This window comes from Neltuma alba, unplaced genomic scaffold (assembly GCF_004799145.2).
Source record: "Neltuma alba isolate B1F8T4 unplaced genomic scaffold, ASM479914v2 tig00006149_pilon, whole genome shotgun sequence".
NCBI classification, from domain to species: domain Eukaryota; kingdom Viridiplantae; phylum Streptophyta; class Magnoliopsida; order Fabales; family Fabaceae; genus Neltuma; species Neltuma alba.
In genome coordinates this window covers 20,674-47,843 of record NW_021634367.1, presented here as the reverse complement: position 1 = coordinate 47,843, position 27,170 = coordinate 20,674, and the positions used below count along the sequence as shown (strand labels likewise).

Below are 27,170 nucleotides of genomic sequence, written 5' to 3'. Positions count from 1 at the left end.
TTTCCCAAGCAGCTCGACTACCGACATCTCAGCATGCAAAATACACGTATCTAAAATGTCTTTTGTTACAGCCTACCCACTGTAAAAATCAAAACAAGATCTCTCTCTCAGGATAGAGCTCGCTCCCACACAAGCCACATTCTATTGATGACCTTCTTGGTACGAATCATTACGCTCATATAAGACGAGTCTTGACAAAACTGCACGTTAGAATAAAATAAAACCCAATAAAACATAAAACAAACAGATAATGATTTCTGGCACTAAGGTTGATCACACAAGACTAGAAATGAGAAACCAGATATCCTTATTTTTGTACTCTTGGTTCTTGTCTGTAATTTCATAAATCCGTGGTTCTCCCGTGTTTCCATGATCTTTATAGGTCAGTCTCCCGTACAAAACCTAATCAACCATAAAACAAACGGAACATGAAAAGCATATTCTCTGTGGGATCCTAGCCAAACCATATTGCCAATGGTTTCTGACAGCAAGGTTGATCACGGAATGGCATAATAAGCTAGCTTTTATGGGGGGTTTTCTATCTCTGATTGATTGTCTTGTTGCAACATTATTCTCTTTCTCCGATGGTGCCATCTGTCCCTCCTTGTTGCTGCTCTCTTGATACGCAAGTCATGGAAGTATCAACCTGCTTCCCCAGTTCAAATTTCACAAGTGAAAGAAATCCAGTATGTTTTCAAATCTCTCTATAATTTACGAGCAAGTATACAGTTAGTTTGCCCTATTTGCCAAAGAATGCTAAAGTTCCTTATTAACCATGCAACATATCCATATTACAGTGCATACAATTTGAACTTTCACACATCAAGCAAAATTGCAATGTGAGAAATACATGCATATCAATAAGCATTGCTTGACCAGATAAAAAATGATGTTCCCAACAGAATCAGGAAATGTTTGCATTCTGCAATGATTTGCATGCCACTGCACCTGCAGATGTCCGCATTACATGCTCCCCGAGCATTGCTATACAAGAAGCATCTGTCTTAAGATGAGGCTGTACGGATTCCCAGGTCTTCTTTTTTTGAATCTGCAGGTGGTGACAGAAGAATAGTAAATATGGCATCGAAACATGGGACTGAGATCACTGATAAACTACCTAGATATAACAGAGAAACAATAAACTTTGCAAGAAATTTTAAGAGAAAATATCACCTTTTCATTTCCTTCAGCTGAACTAGACATATTTTTGCGTATTGTATAAAATTTGATAAATGATTTGAGTTGCTTATAGCTCATAAATAGTGTAGTTTGCTGTGACCTTTTTATAATATATTGAGAGCTTGTTGGAGTAGGAGGGATACAAGTCGGATAATAGGTCACTCAAGACTATACTGTCATTTTCCTTGGAATTACTATCCTTATGTTCGTCGATTCCAAAATTCACTTCAACGGAATTGATGTCACTCGTTCCTTTCCATGTCCTCATTCCTAAACTCTAGAATGTGATTGAATTCAGTGTTGCCACATCAAAACCAATTCCAAATAGCTGTAGATCCCATTCCATCAACACAACCCAGAAAGAGAGGCTCATCGAACAAGAAAATTCAGCGATTCAATTGAAAATCGCCCAATATTTAAGATGGCAAAGTATCATGCATAACAACAATTAGGAAGTACAGAAGAACATGTAAAAGCAAAGTCAACAGGTAATATCAGGACATGGGAGGATGAAAAGAAAAGCAATCAGTGTCTGAGCTTAAAAATTCAACCATCATAAACAAAAGCATAGTTTTTGCAATTATTGAGATAATTTTCAGAGCCCTACCAGGCTTAACAGAAAGACTGTTTCCTTCATAACTAGCTGTAATTAAAGTTTCGGAGCTACTAATGCCTTTTCTATTATGCAAAAGTGACAACTATTCTTATGTCTCAACAAAATTTGCCCATAACTGACAAGAATAAACTTATCCCGATATTTTTAGCAGTAAAAAAATCATTGTCCTAAATTATAGAACTCATCCGCATTGGAGAAAGCTATTACCTGATTAGGAGTCGCGGGAGCAGGTTGATTTTCCTTTTCATCTTCTGACCCAAACCATACTCTTTCCCCAGGGGCTGCTTCCTCAGGAGGAAAAAGAAGTTCAGCATTCTCATGCTTGGCATCAGAAGCAGCCATGAGCATGCCGGAAGACTTGACACCACGCATGTTCCTTGGCTTCAAATTGGAAACGACAATTACTTTTTTGCCCAGCATATATGAATTATTTATTACGTTGAACAATGTCAGACTTTAAGTTCAATTCCGAAACATCATTTCGATTTAAAAACAGTTACTCCAGTCCGGCAGAAAGAATCTGTCTAAGCCATCAACTCATGCATTATTTGCAGAACATAAACCGTCTTGCTAACAGAATTCTCATTTCAAGGAGCAACAAAAGGACAGGCCTTGAAAGTAAAGTATGAAAAATAACTGTTCTTCTCTAAACGACCTTAGTAAGTCCAAGAAGACAAATTGACATGGAAGACCAGCGCAAGATGCATCTTGCAGTTCTTTTTTTTTTTTTTTAATTATCATTAAAACTTCAAAAACACCAACGAGATCTTGTGTGTGTGTGTGTGTGTTCCCATCCACGTTTTGTCAATTCGTTTATCACATTTGTAACAATGTCAAATAGAGATCCTATTTTTCCAAGGTAGAGAAACTAGGAAGACAGCTGCCAAATACATTGAGTACGAATCAAATTATCAATTTTAAACAACAATTTTCTCATTTATCAAAGTATGAATGCTACTAATAAAGGCTCAGCAACGAAATCTTATACCAAGCTGACATCGAAAAATTACCTCAAGATGGTCAAGAGGAATGTATTTGACAAGGCCACTGCAAATGATTCTGGGCTCTGGCTCACCAATATCCACCTCTTCCACATAAAGAGAGTCAGCCTCCTCGTGTTTCCACGCCCTGAGAATTCTCCCAACCCTTATGTCCAGCAAGCCGGCGGCGTCTTTAACATTTATTTCATTGTTACCAGAAGCATCACCGGAAGTGGTTGCGACGGATTCCGTCACTGCTTCATCAGTAGAAGCGGTGCAAAAAGAAGAGAAGGGATATGAGATTCTTCTTCTTTCTCGGGATGGTGATGAGGAGATGGAGAAAATGGGGAATTTGGATTGAGTAATAAGAGAAGAACGAGTTACCAAGGAAGAAAAGGATCCATAGGCCCTAGTTCTCCATAAGGAAGAAAGCAACAGCATAGTACTGCTGCCCTTTATAGCATTTGCAGCGACGGTGCTCGTCGCCATTGCCACCGTAGTCTGATCTTCTGCGATCTTTTACAGCTTTCCGGCTGTGCGTAATGGTATGGGCTCCCGAGTGTAAAAATTTAAATTATAAAAACCCTTGTAGGAAATAACTACATGAACACGCAAGAAAATAAACTACTGCATTTTCTATTCAACTTATGCTTTGGTATGATATTAAAATAATCTCTTTTTTCTCAGGGGAAAAAAATGTGATTTGGCCCTCAGAAAGTTATTTTTGAATTTATTTTAAATGTCAGTGGCTAGTTATCCCAACACTATTTCTTGATCTCCAATTTGATTTGGATTTTTCCCTCAAGATCTCAAAGAGATAAAGCCACTTGATATTTACCACCTTTAATTCTTAATATAAAAATTAGGAGAGAGTTAAATTTGTTCTTAAATATAATATTTTAATCTATTTTGTTTTTTTATTTATTCAAACTAACCATATTGATTATGTATGTTAAGTGAGTTTGCATTAAAGGATAATTCTAGTCTAAATGACTTAAAATAGTATTTATAGCGAAACCAACACATACTTTTCACAAACAGTTAATTTAACTACTTTATTGATCTACCTAAATTAGATACGTCTGATCCTTAATATATGATCTACTTGACTAATTTGGATATATTAAAGAAAGCATTTAAATTAGTTAATTCTCTTGTCTTTAATATAAGACTTATTTAATTAATTTGATTAGACTGAAGACGTTAGACAAGTTTGTTAATTATAAAAAATATAACATGTTTTTCCTAAAACACCATAACCATCTTTTTTAATATCCTCTCTCCCTCTTCTACTTGATTATAGTTGAGGGAGTGTGCATAGGAGTAATTTAGGAAAACTTGACAAATATGAAAAATATATCTTATATTTAGGACCAAAATCAACTCAATAATTAAGTTATATATTAAGGATCAGAGGAGTATTCGTTAAAAATATGTGTTGATTTTCATAAGATACCTCCTTAAATAATTCGGATTAAAACTACCTCTTGATACAAACTACTTTAATATATACAATCAATCGGGTTACTTTGGATAAGTAAAAGAGATAAAATAGATTAGTAACTTATATTTTGGACTAAATTTAACCCCCTACTAGCTCTTATATTAGAACCTAAAATAATATTAAGATGCATTAAGGTGGGGGAAAACCTCCCATATCTGTAACGAGGCCTAATCTTACTGCCATATTTGGCTCTTCTTGTATGGTGCCTACAATCAGTATAAAAAAGATAAAATAAAATTTCATTTTTAAAAAAATTACCTTCCGCGCCCAATGTAATATAGAACACCTTTTCTACGTAGGTTATCCGCCACAACTGATTTAGAAGGTGCATCAAAGATATACAATTATTCAATTTTCTGTTCATTCTTGTGTTTGTCGTTCTCTTCACAGACCCAATAATGCCTTCGTCTTGGTCTTGGTGTTTGAAGAAACCCACAAATTCTATAGTATATGGTATAAACATTTTTAAAAAAATAAACTTCAATCAAAACAAATAAAGAGAAAGAGAGGTTCTCATCACAAGTCATAACCATGTGCAGGTACCTTCCTGGTTCAATAACTTTCAACTATCACAAAACACGCAACATTTTTTTAATTTTACATCAAACACTGCTGGATTAAGATAAAGGTAAAAAGGAACAAAACACGTAGAAATGAAGTCCACGAGACAAACAATATGCAAAACAAAAAAGCAACAAAAACAAAGAAACAAAATAGAAGAACCAGCGTATCCATTAAACTGAGCAACATTTCAGAACCTCCTAACACTTGTAGTATCTTGTTCCAATATAGAGGGAAAAGAAGGCGATGGCACAGAAATCCACCCTATCAAGCTCACCTCCTTGCAAATACTCCCTGCAGTAAAGCTAGCAATTAAGCAAATCTTACTAATAATAATGGAAAGAGACATATTATAGGGAGAAGCATAAAGTATAGACGCATTATACACAGACAAAAGGAGAAATGCAAATACCTCTAAAACTATCGTCTGTGACAGGGCTTGATTCTGCGGCCATGATTGATTCTTGTTCTACGCAACAACACAAGAAATTTTACAATGACCACTTCCACAAAAGCAAAGTAAGCATCACTCCAAGATCTCTTCATTGCTAATATGAGAAAAGGCACTAAAAGCCCGGTAGCAAATCCCAATCCAACACTCAAGTAAAACCACTTATCAATGAGCCCATCAGAATCATCTGCTTCATCATTGCCTGCTTCCTTGTTAGAACCATTAACATGACCATAACCATTACGTAGGCACCTCACGGGAAGGGGACAACCATAGAGATCAGGGTTCCCAACAAATGAAGATGCTTCGAAAGTTGTTGTGTGACCTGTGTAAGGGATGGGACCTGAAAGGTTGTTGTAGGACAAATTCAAGTAGCCCAAAAATGATAAGGAAGACAAGTTTTGAGGAATAGAACCAGTGAGTTGATTACTTGAGAGATCAAGGGATGATAGCTGACTCATATTTGATATGCTTTCTGGAATGCTGCCGGTTAGGTGATTTCTTGATAGGTTCAAATAGGTTAGACCACATAGTTTTGTCAATTCATGGGGAATTCTTCCAGACAAGTTGTTTCCAAAAAGGTCTATGCTGGTGACTAGATAAAGAGTGGTGGTGTAGGTCAATGACTGGCCTTTTGCATTCACAGCCAACCTATTTTTAAATCTCATCTCATATTCATAATTTGACCGGCTACCTCCAACATACATTCCCATGAGATTCTCCGCATTGTTGTTTAGAGTCATTGCTTTAAGATCACCAAAGCTGGCTGGAATGTTACCACTCAAGTCATTCTCCCCAAGATCCAGGACTCGCAATGAACTTAGTTTTGAGAGCTCATGAGGTATTTCTCCAAAGAATGCATTGGATCTCAAGTCAAGAATTGCAAGATTGTGAAATCCATCTCCAATCCAAGAAGGAATTCCACCGAAAAGCTCATTGTTACCAAGGTCCAAGGTATGCAAATAGGATAAATTCATAAACGATGATGGTAACTTTCCTGAGAGCCGGTTGTCACTTAGGCACAAAAATATGAGGTCTTGCAATTGACCTAAGGAATTTGGAATAGCCCCAAACAAATTGTTGTTGCTAAGGTCTAGTTGATCCAACATAGAACAATTTCCAAGGCTTGAAGGGATCCTCCCAATGAAGTTGTTGCTTGAAAGATCAATGGCTGAAAGAGAATCACACTTTTGCCCTATAGACTTTGGTATTTGTCCAGAAAATTGATTTTGGGAAAGAGATAAGAAACTAAAGTTAGTCATTCTCATCCAAAACCAATTGGGTATAGAATCTAAAATGCCAGCATTTGAAAGGTCTAAAATTGTTATCTCTTTTTGTGACTGGAGCCAAGATGGAAACGAAGGTCCCAAAATGCATGAACCCATTATAAGTGCTTCAACTTGGAATGGAGGCATCCAATTGGAGCTGATGTTCACAATGAATAAATTGGAGGATAAGTCTAAGTATTTTAGATTGATCAACTTTGAAAAATGAATTTGAGATATTATGCCTCCCAACTGATTAGAAGAAACATCAAATTTCGATAGGGAAGAAAGTTGTCCTAAACTTTCTGGAAGAGTCCCATCGAATTTATTATTTTGAAGGTTCAAGATAACAAGATTTTGCAATGATCCAAAAGAAGTAGGGATATGTCCTTGAAACAAATTATCACCAAGATCAAGATGGACCATATTTTCTAGTTGACTTATCCAATATGGGATTTTACCACCCAATTTATTGTAGCCCAAATCAAAATATTGCAAATTATGTAGAGGTTTCTTAAAAGGGCAAGTTTGTGTTTGTTCAAGAATTTTAGGTAGATTTCCTATCAAATTATTGCTCGATAAAGAAAAACTATTCAAGTTGCAAAGTTTTCCAATAGAGCTGGGAATACCACCCTCAATAGCAATAGAATGAAGATGAAGTCTAGTGAGAGAAGTTATGTTTCCCAAAGACGAGGGGAGTTTTCCGTACACCTTGTTTTCTCCGAAATTAATGACTTGTATCTTTTCCCATTTTTTTTGAAAGAGTTGGGAACAGTTTGCTGTAAGATTAAAATTCTGACTCAAATCCAATGACAATAAATTTGGCATTTCTCCTAGACCAAGCGGTATTCTTCCTTGTAGGTTACTGCCCGTCATATCAATATGTTGCAAGCTACTTATATTCACAAGCCAATCGGGTATCTTTGAATAGAAGCTGTTAGAGCCAAGATCCATGACAGCAAGTGAAGAAAAATTCAGAGAAGGCATAGATGGAATATAATCAGACAACTGACAAAAATATAGATGCAATTCAATGATAGAAGGAAGTTGATTTAATGCACCAGCCCAGTCTTTCACCAAAGAAAGGTTAACCCAATCCATAACAAGGTGTTCTAAAGAGACGAGGCCAGTTATCCATTGGAAATTATCAGCACACAGTTCATTCAAGTCGGCAGTTTTATTAAGATCAAGAACTTTCAAGTGAGATAAGTTTCCCAACTGTGCAGGAATGAGGCCACTAAAACCAGCATTTGACAAGTTCAGATGTTGCAAATTCTCCAATGAACCAAAGAATTCAGGTATTGGTATGCTATCAAAGTTGTTAAAACTCAAGTCTAAAAGCCTTAATGACTTGAGCTTCATCAAAGATGGTCTTATCTCACCGCTCAAGTTCCAGAACCCATACCTGTCATAATATGAAAGTTCAAACGCAAACGGATTGTGGAGAGCAACCGCAACAACTGCTTTTGAGCTGTTGTCACACTCTATTCCATGCCATTCACAACAGTTACTACCCCTCCATGAAGATAGCACATTATTTGGATCATGAAGCCCACTTTTGAAGTCCATGAGAGCTTCACGATCAGAGGCCAAGCAAGTAACCAAGTGGTCATCACCGCTCCCAACAGAAACTGAGACTATTAAGAGGCAATGCGAGAGTAAGAACAACTCAATTACTGCTAGTTTTCCCATTGAAGTATCTTTATCTCTAGCAAGCTATGGTTGTAGACCAAAGCTACACACATCAGTAGCATATATATAGCAGAACCTTTGTTTACGTGGAACACCGATAAAATTCCTTCTTGTTCCGTGTTAAACGGTCGCCAACTGAATATTATTGGGATGAGAAAAAACAGTATCGTATAAAATCAACCATGTAGCCATGGTCCATAGCTGACAATGATAGTCAACACCCATCTTGAGAAGCACGTTAAGATTTATTGGGGAGCTAGTTTTTTCTTCGAAAGAAATTACCCGTCACCTTCTGCTGCATTTTCCCATTTAGTGCGCATAAAGGTCATGTTTAAAAATGATTTCCCCCCCTGAATTATTGCTTTAAACGATTGGAGACCTCACAAAAGTACAATAAAGAACGCATGTATTTCTGCTCGGAAAAGAAAGTTGTAATGTTCTGCTTCCTTCCCACATTATAGAGAATGAGTTTTGAGTTTTGACAGGCATTCACAAAGAGTTTGGTTTTTCCCTTCTTTAATGAAGAACTTCACCAGACGCTTCAAAAAATATAAGGTAAATATTTTCTAAAAGAATTACGAGCCAAGTCACTTGATTTGGAGTTGGAGTTCCACAACAAAAATTTATATTCACATGTTCAAAATATGTCAAGTGTAATATCATTTAGTAAAAGTTGCTACATACGCTGTAAGCCTAAACCAATACTATATTTGTGCAGCACACATGCGAAGACATAGGCCCACGCATATATAACACCCTCGTGTTGTAAACATCCACATGGTGATCGGTAAAAGGTTTCTTTTTTTTTTTTGTTTTTTTTTTTTTGAGTGCATACTCATGTTTTTCACTAACTAGAAGTCCCCATGCCACATTACCTGTAAAAGCAGGGGCTCTTATTTTCAGCCTACTCCTCCTAGAAATATATATATATATATATATATATATTTCTCTCTCTCGCAAACTTTGGTTGTAGGCAAAAGCTGTACATTCCAGCAGCATGCGCGCGCGCGCGCGCGCACGTATTTCTTCGTTTCCGCGTAAGAGGATAAATCTGTCCTTCGTTCTTTGTTAAGTGGTCCTTGTTAAGTGGCCCCGAACTGAACTTTCGTTAAGACATGGATATGAGAAAATGCAGTAACGTAATAAAATCAACTACCACAAAGCTATAACGTCATGAAATTAGTCTTATAATTGAGCTTTCATATAAGGAAAGGGGTGAACAAAAAGCCGAAGATGACCATGATGGATTTTTTTTGTGATAATTTTTTTTTGCTATACATATGAAAAATAAGAATAAATCAGGATTTTATATTTAGAATTAAAATAAAAATAAAACTATTTTTCATATTAAGAACTGAAGGTAGTATATAACTTCAAATCTTCGTTTTCGAGAGAAAAAATAAACGACTCCGCCAATATCGATCAAAACTTGAACCCTTGTATAGCTGTGCCGCATGCAATTTGATTTTCTTATGGTGTCGGTTCTTCCTGCGGTTTCTTTTTGCAAGGACCCATTAATTATTTTACATAAATTAAACAATTCAGTTAAATTTAATTCAGATTATCAAAACTTTAAAAATAGTATACAAAAAAAATTAAAATACATTCAATAACATTTAATTTATTGATTAGAAAAGAGTTTTAGTTAATTAGCTAGAAAGTTGATATAAGTAAGCAGGACGAGCATCCTAATTTAAGTATCATGTTGATAAAATTTCTTTCACCATAAAAACAGCTTATCATCATCAATCTTCAACAATCACTTAGCAGGAGATTTTAGCTCTTCCTTATGATTTCATGTTCTACCATTTAAACTAATTTCTTTTAATCTATTCTCTGATTTTTTAGGACGTAGTCTTTTTTTCTACTTGTTTAGCACATTGTAAATCTTGTTTTCTTTTAACGCATCATTTTGCCTTTTCTTAAAAAAAAAAGAAAAAACTAAAAAGTTGCTTGGGTTGTTAAGAAATATCAAAGCAAATGATAAGAAATAAACTCTAATCATAAATATAAAAACTAATTGGAAATTATATTTGATCCTCAACATAAAATATCAATTTATTTTATCTCGTAAATTTACAATTTATTCTTCATATCATTTTTATTGAATACGCATATTAAGAAGTTTTCATCTAATGATAGTCATATTTAAAAGAACATAATTTAAGAAAATCAAATCATATTTGATATAAATAATTAACTTAACTAATTTATTTAATCTATTTGAAATTAGTTGAGTAATTCTCATAGGATCAAAGGTACCATTATTTATATTTTACCCCATCTCGTTGTAGTCTTCTGACGCTAGTCGTCTCTCATTAAAACAAAGGATTTTGCGAAGAAATTTAGTGAAACAAAATGTGATGGGTCAATCAATGGTCTTGCGGTTTATACTTTTGAAAAAGCCGGCGAAGAAATATAGGGAAAGGGGTGAAAGTATAAAACACGGTTTAGTACTGTTCTTCAACTTTATGCTTTTGAAAAAGCCGGCGAAGAAATATAGGGAAAGAGGGGAAAGTGTAAAACACGGTTTAATACTGTTCTTCAACTTGGTACTATAGAAAAAGCCGACGAAGAAATACGGGGAAAGGGGAGAAAGTGTAAAACGCGGTTTAGTACTGTTCTTAAGTTTTGTGCTTTTGAAAAAGCCGAAGACGGCCATGATGGAAATTTTCTTTTCTTTTGTTTTTTTTTTCTTTTTCATAACAACCATGATGGAAATTTTATGCAAAAGTTATTTTTTTATGGGGATCATTATATTAAATAATTAACAAGGGCTCGCTCTTTTATTCAAAATCAAAAGGGCCAGCATTTATTAGGCCGATCGTTTAGTCTTTTTTAATATTTTTATTTTTATTTTTAAATAAAAAATATAACCTGTAATTTAAATCATAAAATCATGACCTCTAAACAATTTTAAAATACTGATCATACTCACACTATAAATTAAATAATTATTTAAATAAATTATATAGATTTTATCAACATTTAATTAACATCAATACAATGTTCAAAACTGGGTAATGATAAGAAGGCAGCGAGGCCAAGAATAAAGACGGAAAAGAAGACTAAAGACCAAAAACTCTACTACTCTCAGGAATACACACACACACGTGTGTGTGTGTGTGTGTATTAGAGGGTTGATAATGCAGCGTTAGCACACGACTAGCCAAGGCAAGGAGAGTAAATTGGGTGATTATAAAATTTAATCGAAACTTAGAAATCAAAATATCAAATTCTTAAGTGGTATAAGGAAATACGGCATCCGATTCTTAATATAAGGACTAGTTGATTAATTTGAGTAGATTAAAAAAACTAGTTAAGTTAGTTATTTATAATAAATATGTGTTGTTTTTTCTAAAATATTCTTGCTAATCAAGTGTATTAATTAGAACTACTATTATTACAATAAGTATTACCTTGAAAAATGAATAAATATGATAGATAAAATAGATTAAGGTCTTATATTTAAAATTAAAATAAAAGTAAGATGAGTTCTCATATCAAAGCCAGAGGTAGTATATAGTTAAGAAGTGCATCACCTAAATGAATGCTAAGTTTGGAAAAACTGCGCTCAGCTAGTTTATTTTCGTTCACCCTATTTCACATGATGTATGTCTGATCATCCTGTTATGTAAGTTCTCAAATTAATTAACTAAATGAACTTTATACGGTATAAAGGTTAATTTAGATCATCTCTCTCTATGAGATGCTTTTTTAAAATTTTGAAAACCTTTTTAATCAAGAAAAACATGATGTGGAGAAGGAAGGAGTAGGAAAGAAAATTAATTGATTTTTTAAAAACATAAATTGAGAAAAATAAAGAAAATAACAATAATTAAAAGAAAGCAAAAGGATCGAAAACTTTACCAAAATAATACACTTCCTGATGATTTTGATGAGTGGCTATCTTGGTTCAAAAGGATGAGGAGTTTGTATGGAAACAATTACTAAGTCAAAAGGAAAAAAAACCCTAGATAACACTTAAGTTATGATTAATTAATTAATTAATTATACCTAGAAAGCTAGCATATAATCATCTTTCAATTAATCATTTAAAAACCACTTAACTTGTAAATTCAAATAAACAATTATATATTGTCTTGTAAATTCAAATAAACAATTATATATTGTCCCCTTAAAAGCAGTAATCTATCGAAAACCTTAAAATATGAATTGCTTGTGCAAATCAAAATAGAAATTTATTAAAAAAACATTTATAGAATCATGAGAAAATTGAAAATATATTCATTAAAAATTTCAAAATCTAATTGTTCAATTAAAACATAAATTTAATAAATTATCAAAATTTTAAACATACATTCAATAAAATTTATTGATTAGAAAAGATTGTTTAGTTAGATTGTTGTTTGGGTGGTTAAGAAATATCAAAGCAAATGATACTTGGAAAAACAATCAATGCTTTAAACAAAGAGACTTAGTTATGTACTACACTTCTAATTTTTAATATAAGAGCTTGTTTAACTTTCATTTAAATCTTAAATATAAGACCTTAATTCATTTTATTTTTTATATTTATTTATTTTTTCTTAAGACAGTCCTTATAATAATAATAATTTTAACTAATACATTTAATTGGGAAAAATATTTTAGAAAAGACAATACTGATTTATTATAAAAAAACTAATTTAATTAATTTTTTCAATGTATTCAAACTAATTAAGTAGCTCTTATATTAAAGACATGAAGTAGTATTAAGAATTATGGGAAGGTTTTTTGATAAAGAATTAAGAACCAAACGAATTATTATTTATATTGCACCCTAACCTAGTCATAAATCTTCCAATGCTAGTCTTCTTCTTTCATTAAGAAAAGAATTTTCCGAAGAAATTTAGTGAAACCAAATGTCACGGGCAATCAATGATCTTAAGCTTTATACTTTTGAAAAAGCCAATGCGGAAATATAGGGAAACGGGCGAAGAAAAAGCCGAAGATGACCATGATGGATTTTTTTTTTTTTGTGATAATTTTTTTTGTTATAACAACCATGACGGAAATTTTACGGAAACAGTTATATGTAATCGGTCACTAATTTGAACAGATTAAAAAAATTAGTTAAGTTAATTATTTGTAATAAATATGTGTTGTCTTTTTCAAAATATCCTTACTAATTAAGCGTATTGGCTAGAATTACTATTATCACAAGAGCTATCTTAAAAAAAATAGATAAATATAAGAGACAAAATAGATTGTAGTTTTATATTTAGAATCAAAATAAAAGTAAAATTAATTTTTATGTTATGGACGGGAGGTACTAGTAGCATAAACATTTTTACAAAAATAAAGTAAAGTACGAAACAAGAATTGCTAACAAGCTGACACGTGACATCATCTGTGTATAGATAAATGGTCTTTACTTCTTCTTCTTCTTTTTTTTTTTTTAAAAAAGCCACGTTTCCATGTTTCTCAATTAGTTTTCTTGTATTAAAATATATATTGTCACTTATCAACTCATTCTTCTTCTTTTTTTTCGGTAATCTAGGGCGCTTTTAGGGCCTTTGGCCCCCCCGTGATTCCCCCCAGTATCCGGCGCTTTTTTTGGGCCCTGACCTTCCATTGAGTCAGGTAAACCCGAGCAACTGATTAATCTGGAGTCGAGGTGTGTGTGGAGCGCATCCTATAGCACTTTGTGCCAAGATGGCCGCTAACCATTGCGCCCAACACTTGTTGGTTATCAACTCATTCTTTGCAAAACTCATGCTCTTGCTGCTAATCAGAATATTCCTCAAGTAATTGCTATTGTAAACTAGCAGTTTTTGCATCATAACTGCACATGCGTGATAGTTGCTAAAGTTGCACAGTTCAATAAGAGAGAGCTTCTCGGTTATCTACTTTGCTTTCTTTATGAAGTTTACGCATAACAACATTATATTGTGATTATATATATTAGCAAAACATGTTATAATAGTAGATATAACATCTAGGAGCAATCTGTATTTAGAAAAAGGAGAAAGAAAGAAATCCAGGAGCAACAATACTCTGAATGTTTGAAAATAAGGATCTTATAGACGTGTCACAAAAAAAAAACATTTAATATTACATATAAAGAGATTTTTTATAATCTAATGTCCTAAATATATATATAAATTTTAACTAACTGTTACATTGTGATTCAACTTTTTATACTATACAAAGAAGTGCTAATTCATACCCGTGCATTGCACGGGTAGTGTACTAGTTCCGTGTTAAACGGTCGCCAACTGAACATTATTGGGATGAGAAAAAACAGTATCGTATAAAATCAACTATGAAGCCATGGTCCAGAGCTGACAATGATAGTCAACACCCATCTTGAGAAGCACGTTAAGAGTTATTGGGGAGCTAGTTTTTCCTTCGAAGGAAATTACCCATCAGCTTTTGCTGCATTTTCCCATTTAGTGCGCATAAAGGTCATGTTTAAAAATGATTTCCCCCTGAATTATTGCTTTAAACGATTGGAGATCTCACAAAAGTACAATAAAGACCGCATGTATTTCCGCTCAGAAAAGAAAGTTATAATGTTCTGCTTCCTTCCCACATTACAGAGGATCAGTTTTGAGTTTTGACAGGCATTCACAAAGAGTTTGGTTTTTCCCTTCTTTAATGAAGAACTCCACCAGACACTTCAAAAAATATAAGATAAATATTTTCTAAAAGAATTACGAGCCAAGCACTTGATTTCAAGTTGGAGTTCCACAAGAAAAATTTATATTCACATGTTCAAAATATGGTCGACACTCAACCGTCACCTTACCAAGCAAGTCAATGAACTCTCATCTTCTTGAAATGGAAGTTGAACCAGCGTTATGGGACTATCATATTTATCGATCAGCGCTTATAACCAGCCGAAATCAGCAATTCAAAATTAACTTTCACATTAAGCAATAAATAAATCAGGAGATCAATCTTGCTTGTTTTCGTGAGGCTACTCCGGGTTGAGTTCCAGTTCCAGACTAGCAAGCGACAGCGTTTTGGAAGAGATCAGGAGATCAATCTTGCTTGTTTCTCGAGTCGTTCCCGTAAAAATTGTCCCTTATTTTCAATGCTTCAGGTCAAATGGGACCCAAACGTAACATTTTTCAACAAGGCTTTGAATCTTACTCCACCATATTATAAGGAATCTGCATTTTTTGTTGTACTTCCGTTGTTGATATAGAAATTATTAGGAAGAATTATAATAAGATCTTAAAGAAAAAAATAATTATTAAAAAAATCTCAACAACAACTTAAACAGTTCCAAAATAGAAAATAACAATTTTTAAAACTTGCTTTTGTAATTATTTTTTTCTTAAGACCTCAAAGTAATTCTCTCTAAAAATTATTGTTTGCTGTTCCATCACAATAAACACGAGACTCATTATGTAATTAGTTTCGGCGCAGGCACTAAACCCATGATCAAGTCACTGTTCAAACATGTTTTAATAAAGATGCTAGCGCATTTTGAATGACTTGAAGTTCCAAGCGTCTTAGATTTTCTTTTCCCAAGCAGCTCGACTACCAACATCTCAGCATGCAAAATACACGTATTTAAAATGTCTTTTATTACAGCCTACCCACTGCAAAAATCAAAACAAGATCTCTCTCTCAGGATAGAGCTCGCTCCCACACAAGCCACATTCTATTGATGACCTTCTTGGTACGAATCATTACGCTCATACAAGACGAGTCTTGACAAAACTGCACGTTAGAATAAAATAAAACCCAATAAAACATAAAACAAACAGATAATGATTTCTGGCACTAAGGTTGATCATACAAGACTAGAAATGAGAAACCAGATATCCTTATTTTTGTACTCTTGGTTCTTGTCTGTAATTTCATAAATCCGTGGTTCTCCAGTGTTTCCATGATCTTTATAGGTCATTCTCCCGTACAAAACCTAATCAACCATAAAACAAACGGAACATGAAAAGCATATTCTCTGATTGGGATCCTAGCCAAACCATATTGCCAATGGTTTCTGACAGTAAGGTTGATCATGGAATGGCATAATAAGCTAGCTTTTTTGGGGGGTTTTCTATCTCTGATTGATTGCCTCATTGCAACATTATTCTCTTTCTCTGATGGTGCCATCTGTCCCTCCTTGTTGCTGCTCTCTTGATACGCAAGTCATGGAAGCATCAACCTGCTTCCCCAGTTCAAATTTCACAAGTGAAAGAAATCCAGTATGTTTTCAAATCTCTATATAATTTACGAGCAAGTATACAGTTAGTTTGCCCTATTTGCCAAAGAATGCTAAAGTTCCTTATTAACCATGCAACACATCCATATTACAGTGCATACAATTTGAACTTTCACACATCAAGCAAAACTGCAATGTGAGAAATACATGCGTATCAATAAGCATTGCTTGACCAAATAAAAAATGATGTTCCCAACAGAATCAGGAAATGTTTGCATTCTGCAATGATTGGCATGCCACTGCACCTGCAGATGTCCGCATTACATGCTCCCCGAGCATTGCTATACAAGAAGCATCTGTCTTAAGATGAGGCTGTACGGATTCCCACGTCTTCTTTTTTTAAATCTGCAGGTAGTCACAGAAGAATAGTAAATATGGCATCGAAACATGGGACTGAGATCACTGATAAATTACCTAGATATAACAGAGAAACAATAAACTTTGCAAGAAATTTTAAGAGAAAATATCACCTTTTCATTTCCTTCAGCTGAACTAGACATATTTTTGTGTATTGTATAAAATTTGATAAATGATTTGAGTTGCTTATAGCTCATAAATAGTGTAGTTTGCTGTGAACTTTTTATAACATATTGAGAGCTTGTTGGAGTAGGAGCGATACAAGTCGGATAATAGGTCACTCAAGACTATACTGTCATTTTCCTTGGAATTACTATCCTTATGTTCGTCGATTCCAAAATTCACTTCAACGGAATTGATGTCACTCATTCCTTTCCATGTCCTCATTCCTAAACTCTAGAATGTGATTGAATTCAGTGTTGCCACATCAAAACCAATTCCAAATAGCTGTAGATCCCATTCCATCAACACAACCCAGAAAGAGAGGCTCATTGAACAAGAAAATTCAGCGATTCAATTGAAAATCGCCCAATATTTAAGATGGCAAAGTATCATGCATAACAACAATTAGGAAGTACACATGAATATGTGAAAGCAAAGTCAACAGGTAATATCAGGATCTGAGAGGATGAAAAGAAAAGCAATCAGTGTCTGAGCTTAAAATTTTAACCATTATAAACACAGTCATAGTTTTTTCAACGATTGAGATAATTTTCAGAGCCTTACCGGGTTTAACAGAACGATAGTTTCCTTCGTAACTAGCTGTAATTAAAGTTTCGGAGCTACTAGTGCCTTTCCTATTATGCAAAGTTGACAACTATTCTCATGTCTCAACAAAATTTTTCCACGACTGACAAGAACAAACTTATCCCGATATTTTTAGCAGTAAAAAAATCATTGTCCTAACTGACAAGAACAAACTTATCCCGATATTTTCAGCAGTAAAAAAATCATTGTCCTAAATTATAGAACTTATCCTCATTGGAAAAAGCTATCATGTAATAAAGTAGAGCTATTACCTGATTGGGAGTCGCAGGAGCAGGTTGATTTTCCTTTTCATCTTCTGACCCAAACCATATTCTTTCCCCAGGGGCTGCTTCCTCAGGAGGAAAAAGAAGTTCAACATTCTCATGCTTGGCATCAGAAGCAGCCATGAGCATGCCAGAAGACTTGACACCACGCATGTTCCTTGGCTTCAAATTGGAAAGGACAGTTACTTTTTTGCCCTGCATATATGAATTATTTATTACGTTGAACAATGTCAGACTTCAAGTTCAATTCTGAAAAACTATCTTCGATTTAAAAACAGTTACTCCAGTCCAGTAGAAAAAATCCGTCTAATCTATCAACTTATGCAATATTTGCAGAACATAAACCGTCTTGCTAACATAATTCTCATTTCAAGGAGCAACAAAGGACAGGCCTTGAAAGTAAAGTATGGAAAATCACTGTTCTTCTCTAAACGCCCTTACCAAGTCCAAGAACACAAATTGACATGGAAGACCAGCGCAAGATGCATCTTGCAGTTTTTTCTTTTTTTGTTTTTTTTAAATTATCATTAAAACTTCAAAAACACCAATGAGATCTTGTGTGTGTGTGTGTGTGTTCCCATCCACGTGTTTGTCAATTCGTTTATCACATTTGTAACAATGTCAAATAGAGATCCTATTTTTCCAAGGTAGAGAAACTAGGAAGACAGCTGCCAAATACATTGAGTACGAATCAAATTATCAATTTTAAACAACAATTTTCTCATTTATCAAAATATGAATGCTACTAGCTACTAGTAAAGGCTCAGCAATCAAACCTTATAACAAGCTGATATCAAAAAATTACCTCAAGATGGTCAAGAGGAATGTATTTGACAAGGCCACTGCAAATGATTCTGGGCTCTGGCTCACCAATATCCACCTCTTCCACATAAAGAGAGTCAGCCTCCTCGTGTTTCCACGCCCTTAGAATTCTCCCAACCCTTATGTCAAGCAAGCCGGCAGCGACCTTAACATTTATTTCATTGTTACCAGAAGCATCACCGGAAGTGGTTGCCACGGATTCCGTCACTGCTTCATCAGTAGAAGCGGTGCAAAAAGAAGAGAAGGGATATGAGATTCTTCTTCTTTCTCGGGATGGTGATGGGGAGATGGAGAAAATGGGGAATTTGGATTGAGTAATGAGAGAAGAACGAGTTACCAAGGAAGAAAAGGAGCCATAGGCCCTAGTTCTCCATAAGGAAGAAAGCGACAGCATAGTACTGCTGCCCTTTATAGCATTTGCAGCGACGGTGCTCGTCGCCATTGCCACCGTAGTCTAATCTTCAGCGATCTTTTACAGCTTTCCGGCTGTGCGTAAATGATATAGGCTCCCGAGTGTAAAAATTTAAATTATAAAAACCCTTGTAGGAAATAACTACATGAATACCCAAGAAGATAAACTACTGCATGTTCTATTCAACTTATGTTTTGGTATGATATTAAAATAACGGAAGAATTGTAATTAAGTCCCACTCAAGAGAATTAAATATAAAAAGGTCTCTTAAAATCATGAAATTATCCTGAAATCTCAAGGGACCTTTTTGCAATAAATTTCATTTGTTTAATTACCAAATTACCCTTTTTTTTTTAAAAAAAAATTTGTATTGACAACTGAAAAAGCAGTGGTTGACAACTAGGGGTGGAAATAGGCCAGGCCGCCTGTCAAGGGCCTGTGGCCTGGCCTGCAGTTGGCCTGGCCTGGCCTATTTCCGTATAAGAACAGGCTTAGGCTTCTTTAAAAGCCTGTTTATCTTATCAAGTCAGGCTCAGGCTCTCTAAGAAACCTATTAGGCCTGTCAGGCGGCCTGAGCCTGTTAGTATTTTTTTAAGGTTATAATGGTAAATCTGATATAACCTATGTGAGCCACTCAATTTTAACCTAGGCGCCGCACTTCCCATCCCATCTCCGCATTCGCTTCGTCTTCTTCTCGAGTCACTCAACACTTCACGCAGAAGCAAAGCCTTCGGCCTTCATTCAATCACAGCCTTCGCCCTTCACCGTCAGGTCGCACTTCGCCTTTCAACTCGCTGCTCCGTCTCCGACTTCTGTCTAGGTATTTTGAAGAGTATGTTCTTATATATATATATATATAGAGAGAGAGAGTCGTGAGCCTGTATATATGACCACCTTTCCCCCTTTTTTAATCATTACTTTAGAGAAATATCAATGAACATACATTTAATCAAAGGATAATCGTAGTTAATCATTTGTAAACTGCTAACATTATTATGCTTTAGAAAAAGATTGATGAATGTATATTTAATAACCTGGAAAGAAGATAAAGAAGAGTTGTGTTTGTAGAGGATGATCGAGATTGAAGGCCCTATATATTCATGAGGAGTAAAATTCAAAGTACTTCGGCCAGAGACAAAGGAGATTAGTTATTTTATTATTAGTGTTTATTATTAGCGTTTGTTTCAGGAACAAAACAAAGAAACCGACTTGTTCAATTTGATTTTGTGATTAATTTCACTCAATTTGTACAGTTTGATTCTTATTATTGTTATGGATTAATTTTAAGAAAGAAATTGTAATATAAATTTGATTTCTTTTGCTGAAGGTGTTCGAACAAGAAGAAGAGATTGTATTGAAGATTTGATGCTTTACGGTTTGAAGATTTTTTGTAATTGTAACAAGAAAAAATTGTGTTGATTTGAATATTTCATTTTTATGTTCGAATTTTAGATAATTATTGTAATTTTGGATTTATTTATGTATGTTTAAAATTTGTTAAAAATACAAGCTTCTTAACAGGTTTCAGGCCAGGCCAGGTTTGGTTACAGGCCAGGCTTAGGCTGAACAATAAGCCTATCACAGGCCACAGGCCAGGCTCAGGCTAATAGACTTCAATACAGGCCGAGCCTGTTAAGCGTGTATTCTAATTTTTTTTTTTTTTATTTATTCAAACTAACCATATTAATTGTATATGTTAAGCGAGTTTGCATTAAAGGATAGTTCTAGTCTAAATGAGTTAAAATAGTATTTATAGCGAAATCAACACATACTTTTCACAAACAGTTAATTTAACTACTTTATTGATCTACCTAAATTAGATAAGTCTGATCCTTAATATATGATCTACTTGACTAATTTGGATATATTAAAGAAAGTGTTTAAATTAGTTAATCCTCCAATCCTTAATATAAGATCTATTTAACTAATTTGATTAGATTAAGTAAGTTAGGTAAGTTAGTTAATTATAAGAAATATGACATGTTTTTCCTAAAACACCATAATCATCTTCCTTAATATCTTCTATCCCTCTTCTACTTAATTATGGTTAAATGAGTATCCATAGGGACAATTTCGGAAAACTTGATAAATATGAAAAATATGTCTTATATTTAAAACTAAAATCAACTCAATAATTGTGTCTTATATTAAGGATTAGAAGAGTATTTGTTAAAAATATGTGTTGATTTTCATAAGATACCTCCTCAAATAATTCGGATTAAAACTACATCTTGATACAAACTACTTTAATATATACAATCAATGAGGTTACTTTGGATAAGTAAAAGAAACAAAATAGATTAGTACCTTATATTTTAGACTAAATTTAACCCCCTACTAGCTCTTATATTAGAACCAAAAATAATATTAAGATGCATTAAGGTGGGGGAAAGCCTCCCATATCTGCAACGAGGCCTAATCTTGCTGCCATGTTTAGCTCTTCTTGTACGGTGCCTACAATCAATATAAAAAAGATAAAATAAAATTTCATTTTTTTAAAAGTAAATTACCTTCCACACCCAATGTAGAACACCTTTTCTACGTCGGTTATCCGCCACAACTGATTTAGAAGGTGCATCAGAGATATACAATTATTCAATATTCTGTTCATTCTTGTGTTTGTCGTTCTCTTCACAGACCCAATAATGCCTTCGTCTTGGTCTTGGTCTTTGAAGAAACCCACAAATTCTATAGTACGTGGTATAAACATTTTAAAAAAATAAACTTCAATCAGAACAAATAAAGAGAAAGAGAGGTTCTCATTACAAGTCATAACTATGTGCAGGTACCTTCCTGCTTCAATAACTTTCAACTATCACAAAACACGCAACATTTTTTTTTTTTAAATTTTACATCAAACACTGTTGGATTAAGATAAAGGTAAAAAGGAACAAAACATCTAGAAATGAAGTCCACAAGACAAACAATATGCAAAGCAAAAAAACAACAGAAACAAAGAAACAAAATAGAAGAACCATCGTATCCATTAAACTCAGCAACATTTCAAAACCTCCTAACACTTGTAGTATCTTGTTCCAATATATACGAAAAAGAAGGTGATGGCACAGAAATCCACCCTATCAAGCTCACCTCCTTGCAAATACTCCCTGCAGTAAAGCCAGCAATTAAGCAAGTCTTACTAATAATAATGGAAAGGGACATATTATAGCGAGAAGCATAAAGTATAGACACATTATACACAGACAGAAGGAGAAATGCAAATACCTCTAAAACCATCGTCTGTGACGGGGCTTGATTCTGCGGCCATGATTGATTCTTGTTCCATGCAATAACACAAGAAATTTTACAATGGCCACTTCCACAAAAGCAAAGTAAGCATCACTCCAAGATCTCTTCATTGCTAATATGAGAAAAGGCACTAAAAGCCCGGTAGCAAATCCCAATCCAACACTCAAGTAAAACCACTTATCAATGAGCCCATCAGAATCATCGGCTTCATCATTGCCTGCTTCCCTGTTAGAACCATTAACATGACCGTAACCATTATGTAGGCACCTCATGGGAAGGGGACAACCATAGAGATCAGGGTTCCCAACAAATGAAGATGCTTCGAAAGTTGTTGTGTGACCTGTGTAAGGGATGGGACCTAAAAGATTGTTGTAGGACAAATTCAAGTAGCCCAAAAATGATAAGGAAGACAAGTTTTGAGGAATAGAACCAGTGAGTTGATTACTTGAGAGATCAAGGGATAATAGCTGACTCATATTTGATATGCTTTATGGAATGCTGCCGGTTAGGTGATTTCTTGATAGGCTCAAATAGGTTAGACCAGATAGTTTTGTCAATTCATGGGGAATTCTTCCAGACAGGTTGTTTCCAGAAAGGTCTATGCTGGTGACTAGATAAAGAGTGGTGGTGTACATCAATGACTGGCCTTTTGCATTCACAACCAACCTATCTTGATCTCTCCCATAATAATCATAATTTGACTGTCTAACTGCAATACCCTGAATCCAGAGCCCTACTCGCTCCCTACTTTTGTTTAGAATCATTGCTTTAAGATCACCAAAGTTGGCTGGAATGTTACCACTCAAGTCATTCTCCCCAAGATCCAGCACTTGCAATAAACGTAGTTTTGAGAGCTCATGAGGTATTTCTCCAAAGAATGCATTGGATCTCAAGTCAAGATATGTAAGAAAGCCAAATCTATCTCCAATCCAAGAAGGAATTTCACCGAAAAGCTCATTGTTACGAAGGTCCAAGGTCTGCAAATGGGATAAATTAATAAACGATAGTGGTAAATTTCCTGAGAGCCGGTTGTCACTTAGGTGCAATAACGTGAGCCATTGCAATTGACCTAAGGAATTTGGAATAGCCCCAGACAAACTATTGTTGCTAAGGTCTAGTTGATCCAACATAGAACAATTTCCAAGGCTTGAAGGGATCCTCCCAATGAAGTTGTTGCTTGAAAGATCAATGGTCAATAGAGAATCACACTTTTGCCCTATAGACTTCGGTATTTGTCCAGAAAATTGATTTTGGGAAAGAGATTAAAAACTAAAGTTAGTCATTCTCATCCAAAACCAATTTGGTATAGAATCTGAAATGCCAGCATTTGAAAGGTCTAAAATTTTTATCTCTTTCTGTGACTGGAGCCAAGATGGAAACGAAGGTCCCAAAATGCATGAACCCATTATAAGGGCTTCAACTTGGAATGGAGGCATCCAATTGGAGCTGATGTTCACAATGAACAAATTGGAGGATAAGTCTAGGACATCCAGATTGATCAACTTTGAAAAATGAATTTGAGATATTACGCCTCCCAATTGATTAGAAGAAACATCAAATTCCGATAGGTGAGAAAGTTGTCCCACACTTTCTGGAAGAATCCCATCGAGTTTATTCTTTCGAAGGTTCAAGGTAACAAGATTTCGCAACGATCCGAAAGAAGTAGGGATATGTCCTTGAAACAAATTATCACTAAGGTCAAGATTAACCATATTTTCTAGTTGACCTATCCAATATGGGATTTTACCACCCAATTTATTGATGCCCAAATCAAAATATTGCAAATTATGTAGAGGTTTCTTAAAAGGGCAGGTTTGTGTTCCTTCAAGAATTTCAGGTAAATTTCCTGTCATATTATTCCACGATAAAGAAAAACTATTCAAGTTGCAAAGTTTTCCAATAGAGCTGGGAATACCACCCTCAATAGCATTAGAATCAAGATCAAGTCTAGTGAGAGAAGTCATGTCTCCCAAAGACAAGGGAAGTTTTCCGTACACCATGTTTTCTCTAAAATTAATAACTTGTATCTTTTCCCATCTTTTTTGAAAGAGTTGGGAACAGTTTGCTGTAAGATCATAATTCTGACTTAAATCCAACGACACTAAATTTGGCATTTCTCCTAGACCAAGCGGTATTCTTCCATGCAGGTTACTTTCTGTCATATCAATATGTTGCAAGCTACTTACATTTACAAGCCAATCGGGTATCTTTGAATAGAAGTTGTTAAAGCTAAGATCCATGACAACAAGTGAAGAAAAATTCAAAGAAGGCACTGATGGAATATAACCAGACAAGTAACAACCAGATAGATGCAATTCAACAATAGAAGGAAGTTGATTTAATGCACCAGCCCAGTCTTTCACCAACGAAAGGTTAACCTGATTCATAACAAGGTGTTCTAAAGAGACGAGGCCAGTTATCCATTGGAAATTATCAGCACACAATTCATTGACACCGACACTATAACCAAGATCAAGAACTTTCAAGTGAGATAAGTTTCCCAGATGTGTAGGAATGAGGCCACTAAAACCAGCAGTTGACAAGTTCAAATACTGCAAATTCTCCAATGAACCAAAGAATTCAGGTATTGGTATGCCATCAAAGTTGTTAAAACTCAAGTCTAAAAGCCTTAATGACTTGAGCTTCATCAAAGATGGTCTTATCTCACCGCTCAAGTTCCAGAACGCATACCTGTCATCAAACCCATACGGATTGTGGAGATCAACTGCAACAACTGCTTTTGTACTGTTGTCGCACTCTATTCCGTGCCATTCACAACAGTCACTGCCCCTCCATGAAGATAGCACATTATTTGGATCATGAAGCCCACTTTTGAAGTCCATGAGGGCTTCACGATCAGAGGCCAAGCAAGTAACCAAGTGGCCATCACTGCTCCCAGTGGAAACTGAGATTACTAAGTCGCAAAGTGAGAGTAAGAACAACTCAATTACTGGTAGTTTTCCCATTGAAATATCTTTATCTCTAGCAAGCTATGGTTGTAGACCAAAGCTACACATCTCAGTACCATACATATAGACCCACGCACAAAGCATGCCCTTTGTTTACGCGTAACAACATACATGTTACTGAAATATTTGTTATTTTGTTCAGTGTTAAATGGCCGACAAGTGAACATTATTTTAAGACGGGTTGAAAAAAAAGCAGTATCATATAAAATCAACTAATAGGTATAGGTTCAGTCCGCGGCAGACAAAGATATCGTGTACACCCATCTCGAGAACTAAGTTAAAAGTTATTCCAAAGCTAGTTTTTTTTTTTCCCCCGAAGTTACCCACCACCTTCTGCTGCAATTTTCCATGTAGTGCGCATAACAACAGCAACATAGGCCCACGCCTATATAAATACGACACCGTCATTTGATTGAACGAAAAGAGAAAATGGTGATTTAATTTGTTCCCCCAAATGTGCACAGACATGGTATTTCACAGGAGAGACAAAGTGAGAAAATATGAGTGGTTTCTTGCGTTGTTGCTGTGGGTTCTTTCTGCAAGGACCCATTAATTATTTTACATAAATTGAAGAATTCAATTAAAAATAATAAATTATCAAAATTTTAAACATACGTTCAATAAAATTAATGGATTATAGTTAAGAAATATCAAAGGAAATGATACTTGGAAAAACAATCAATGCTTTAAACAAAGGGCCTTAATTATGTATTAAGAATTATGGGGATTTTTTTGATAAAGAGCCAAACGAATTATTATTTATATTTCACCCCAACCTGGGCATAATCTTCTAATGCTAGTCTTCTTCTTTCATTAAGAAAAGGATTTTCCGAAGAAATTTAGTGAAACCGAATGTTACGGGTCAATCAATGTTCTTAAGCTTTATACTTTTGAAAAAGCCAACGCGGAAATATAAGGAAAGGGGTGAAGAAAAAGCCGAAGATGACCATGATGGATTATTATTATTTATTTTTTTTGTGATATTTTTTTTTTTGTTGTAACAACCATGACGGAAATTTTACGGAAACAGTTATGTAATTGGTCATCGCCTTCATCACAAACGCTGATTTTTGCAGCGATCCCTCCCTTCTCCTTTCTCTCGCCTTTATGTTGGTGGTTTGACGAAGCTCACAAATTCTAAAGTACTGCCCCCACGTAATATAAGAACTAGTTATTTAATTTGAATAGATTAAAAAAAAATTAATTAAATTAGTTATTAACAATAAACAGGTACTGTCTTTCCTAAAATATCCTTACTAATCAAATGCATTGGCTAAGAACTAGCATTATTACAAGGATTACCTTAAAAAAATAAATAAATATGAAAAACAAAGTGAATTAGAGTTTTATACTTAGAATTAAAATAAAAATCAAATTAGTTTTTATAGTACTAGTAGCATAACCATTTTAAAAAAATAAAGTTCAATAAATATATATTTATAGAGAAAGGGAGAGAAGGGGGGCTATTCTCGTAAGTCATAACAAATGTGCATGTACCTTCATGCTTCAATAACTTTCAACTGTTACAAAACATGCAACATTTTTTTTTTAATTTTACATCAAACACTGCTGGATTATATAAAGGTAAAGAAGAACAAAACACCTAGAAATGAAGTCCACAGAACAAAAACCAACAAAGAAGAAATATTAAACCAACCCAACAAAAAAAAAAAACCAGAAATCCTTAGCAGCATTTTAGGACCTGATCCTGACACTTGTAGCATCTTGTTCCAAGATAGAGGAAAAAGAAGGTGAAGGCCAGAAATTTCAGCCGCATCTCATATGGAGAATAGATTCCCTTTTAAGACCATATGTGCCACATCAATACAAAGGCTTGCAAACGCTACCAGCAATAAAGTCAGTAAATAAATAAATTCTTGCCACAAATAATGGAAAGAGA

The 27,170-nt window shown here is 34.6% G+C and overlaps 2 protein-coding genes across 2 annotated transcripts; both read right to left on the bottom strand.

Annotated features, from left to right (window-relative positions):
- Positions 1 to 904: 904 nt before the first annotated feature.
- Positions 905 to 19,082, bottom strand: LOC114749738 (aminoacyl tRNA synthase complex-interacting multifunctional protein 1-like). Its single transcript, XM_028938280.1, has 3 exons — positions 18,624 to 19,082; positions 17,807 to 18,013; positions 905 to 1,048 (listed from the first exon to the last, which is right to left on the bottom strand). The coding sequence occupies exons 1-3, from the start codon at positions 19,080 to 19,082 to the stop codon at positions 905 to 907; spliced, it is 810 nt and encodes a 269-aa protein (XP_028794113.1).
- Positions 19,083 to 22,789: 3,707 nt separating this feature from the next.
- On the bottom strand, positions 22,790 to 25,267 carry LOC114749737 (receptor-like protein EIX1). The gene is made up of 2 exons (XM_028938279.1): positions 23,598 to 25,267; positions 22,790 to 23,477 (listed from the first exon to the last, which is right to left on the bottom strand). Exons 1-2 carry the CDS (start codon positions 25,265 to 25,267, stop codon positions 22,790 to 22,792), a joined length of 2,358 nt encoding a protein of 785 aa, XP_028794112.1.
- Between the last annotated feature and the right edge of the window lie 1,903 nt (positions 25,268 to 27,170).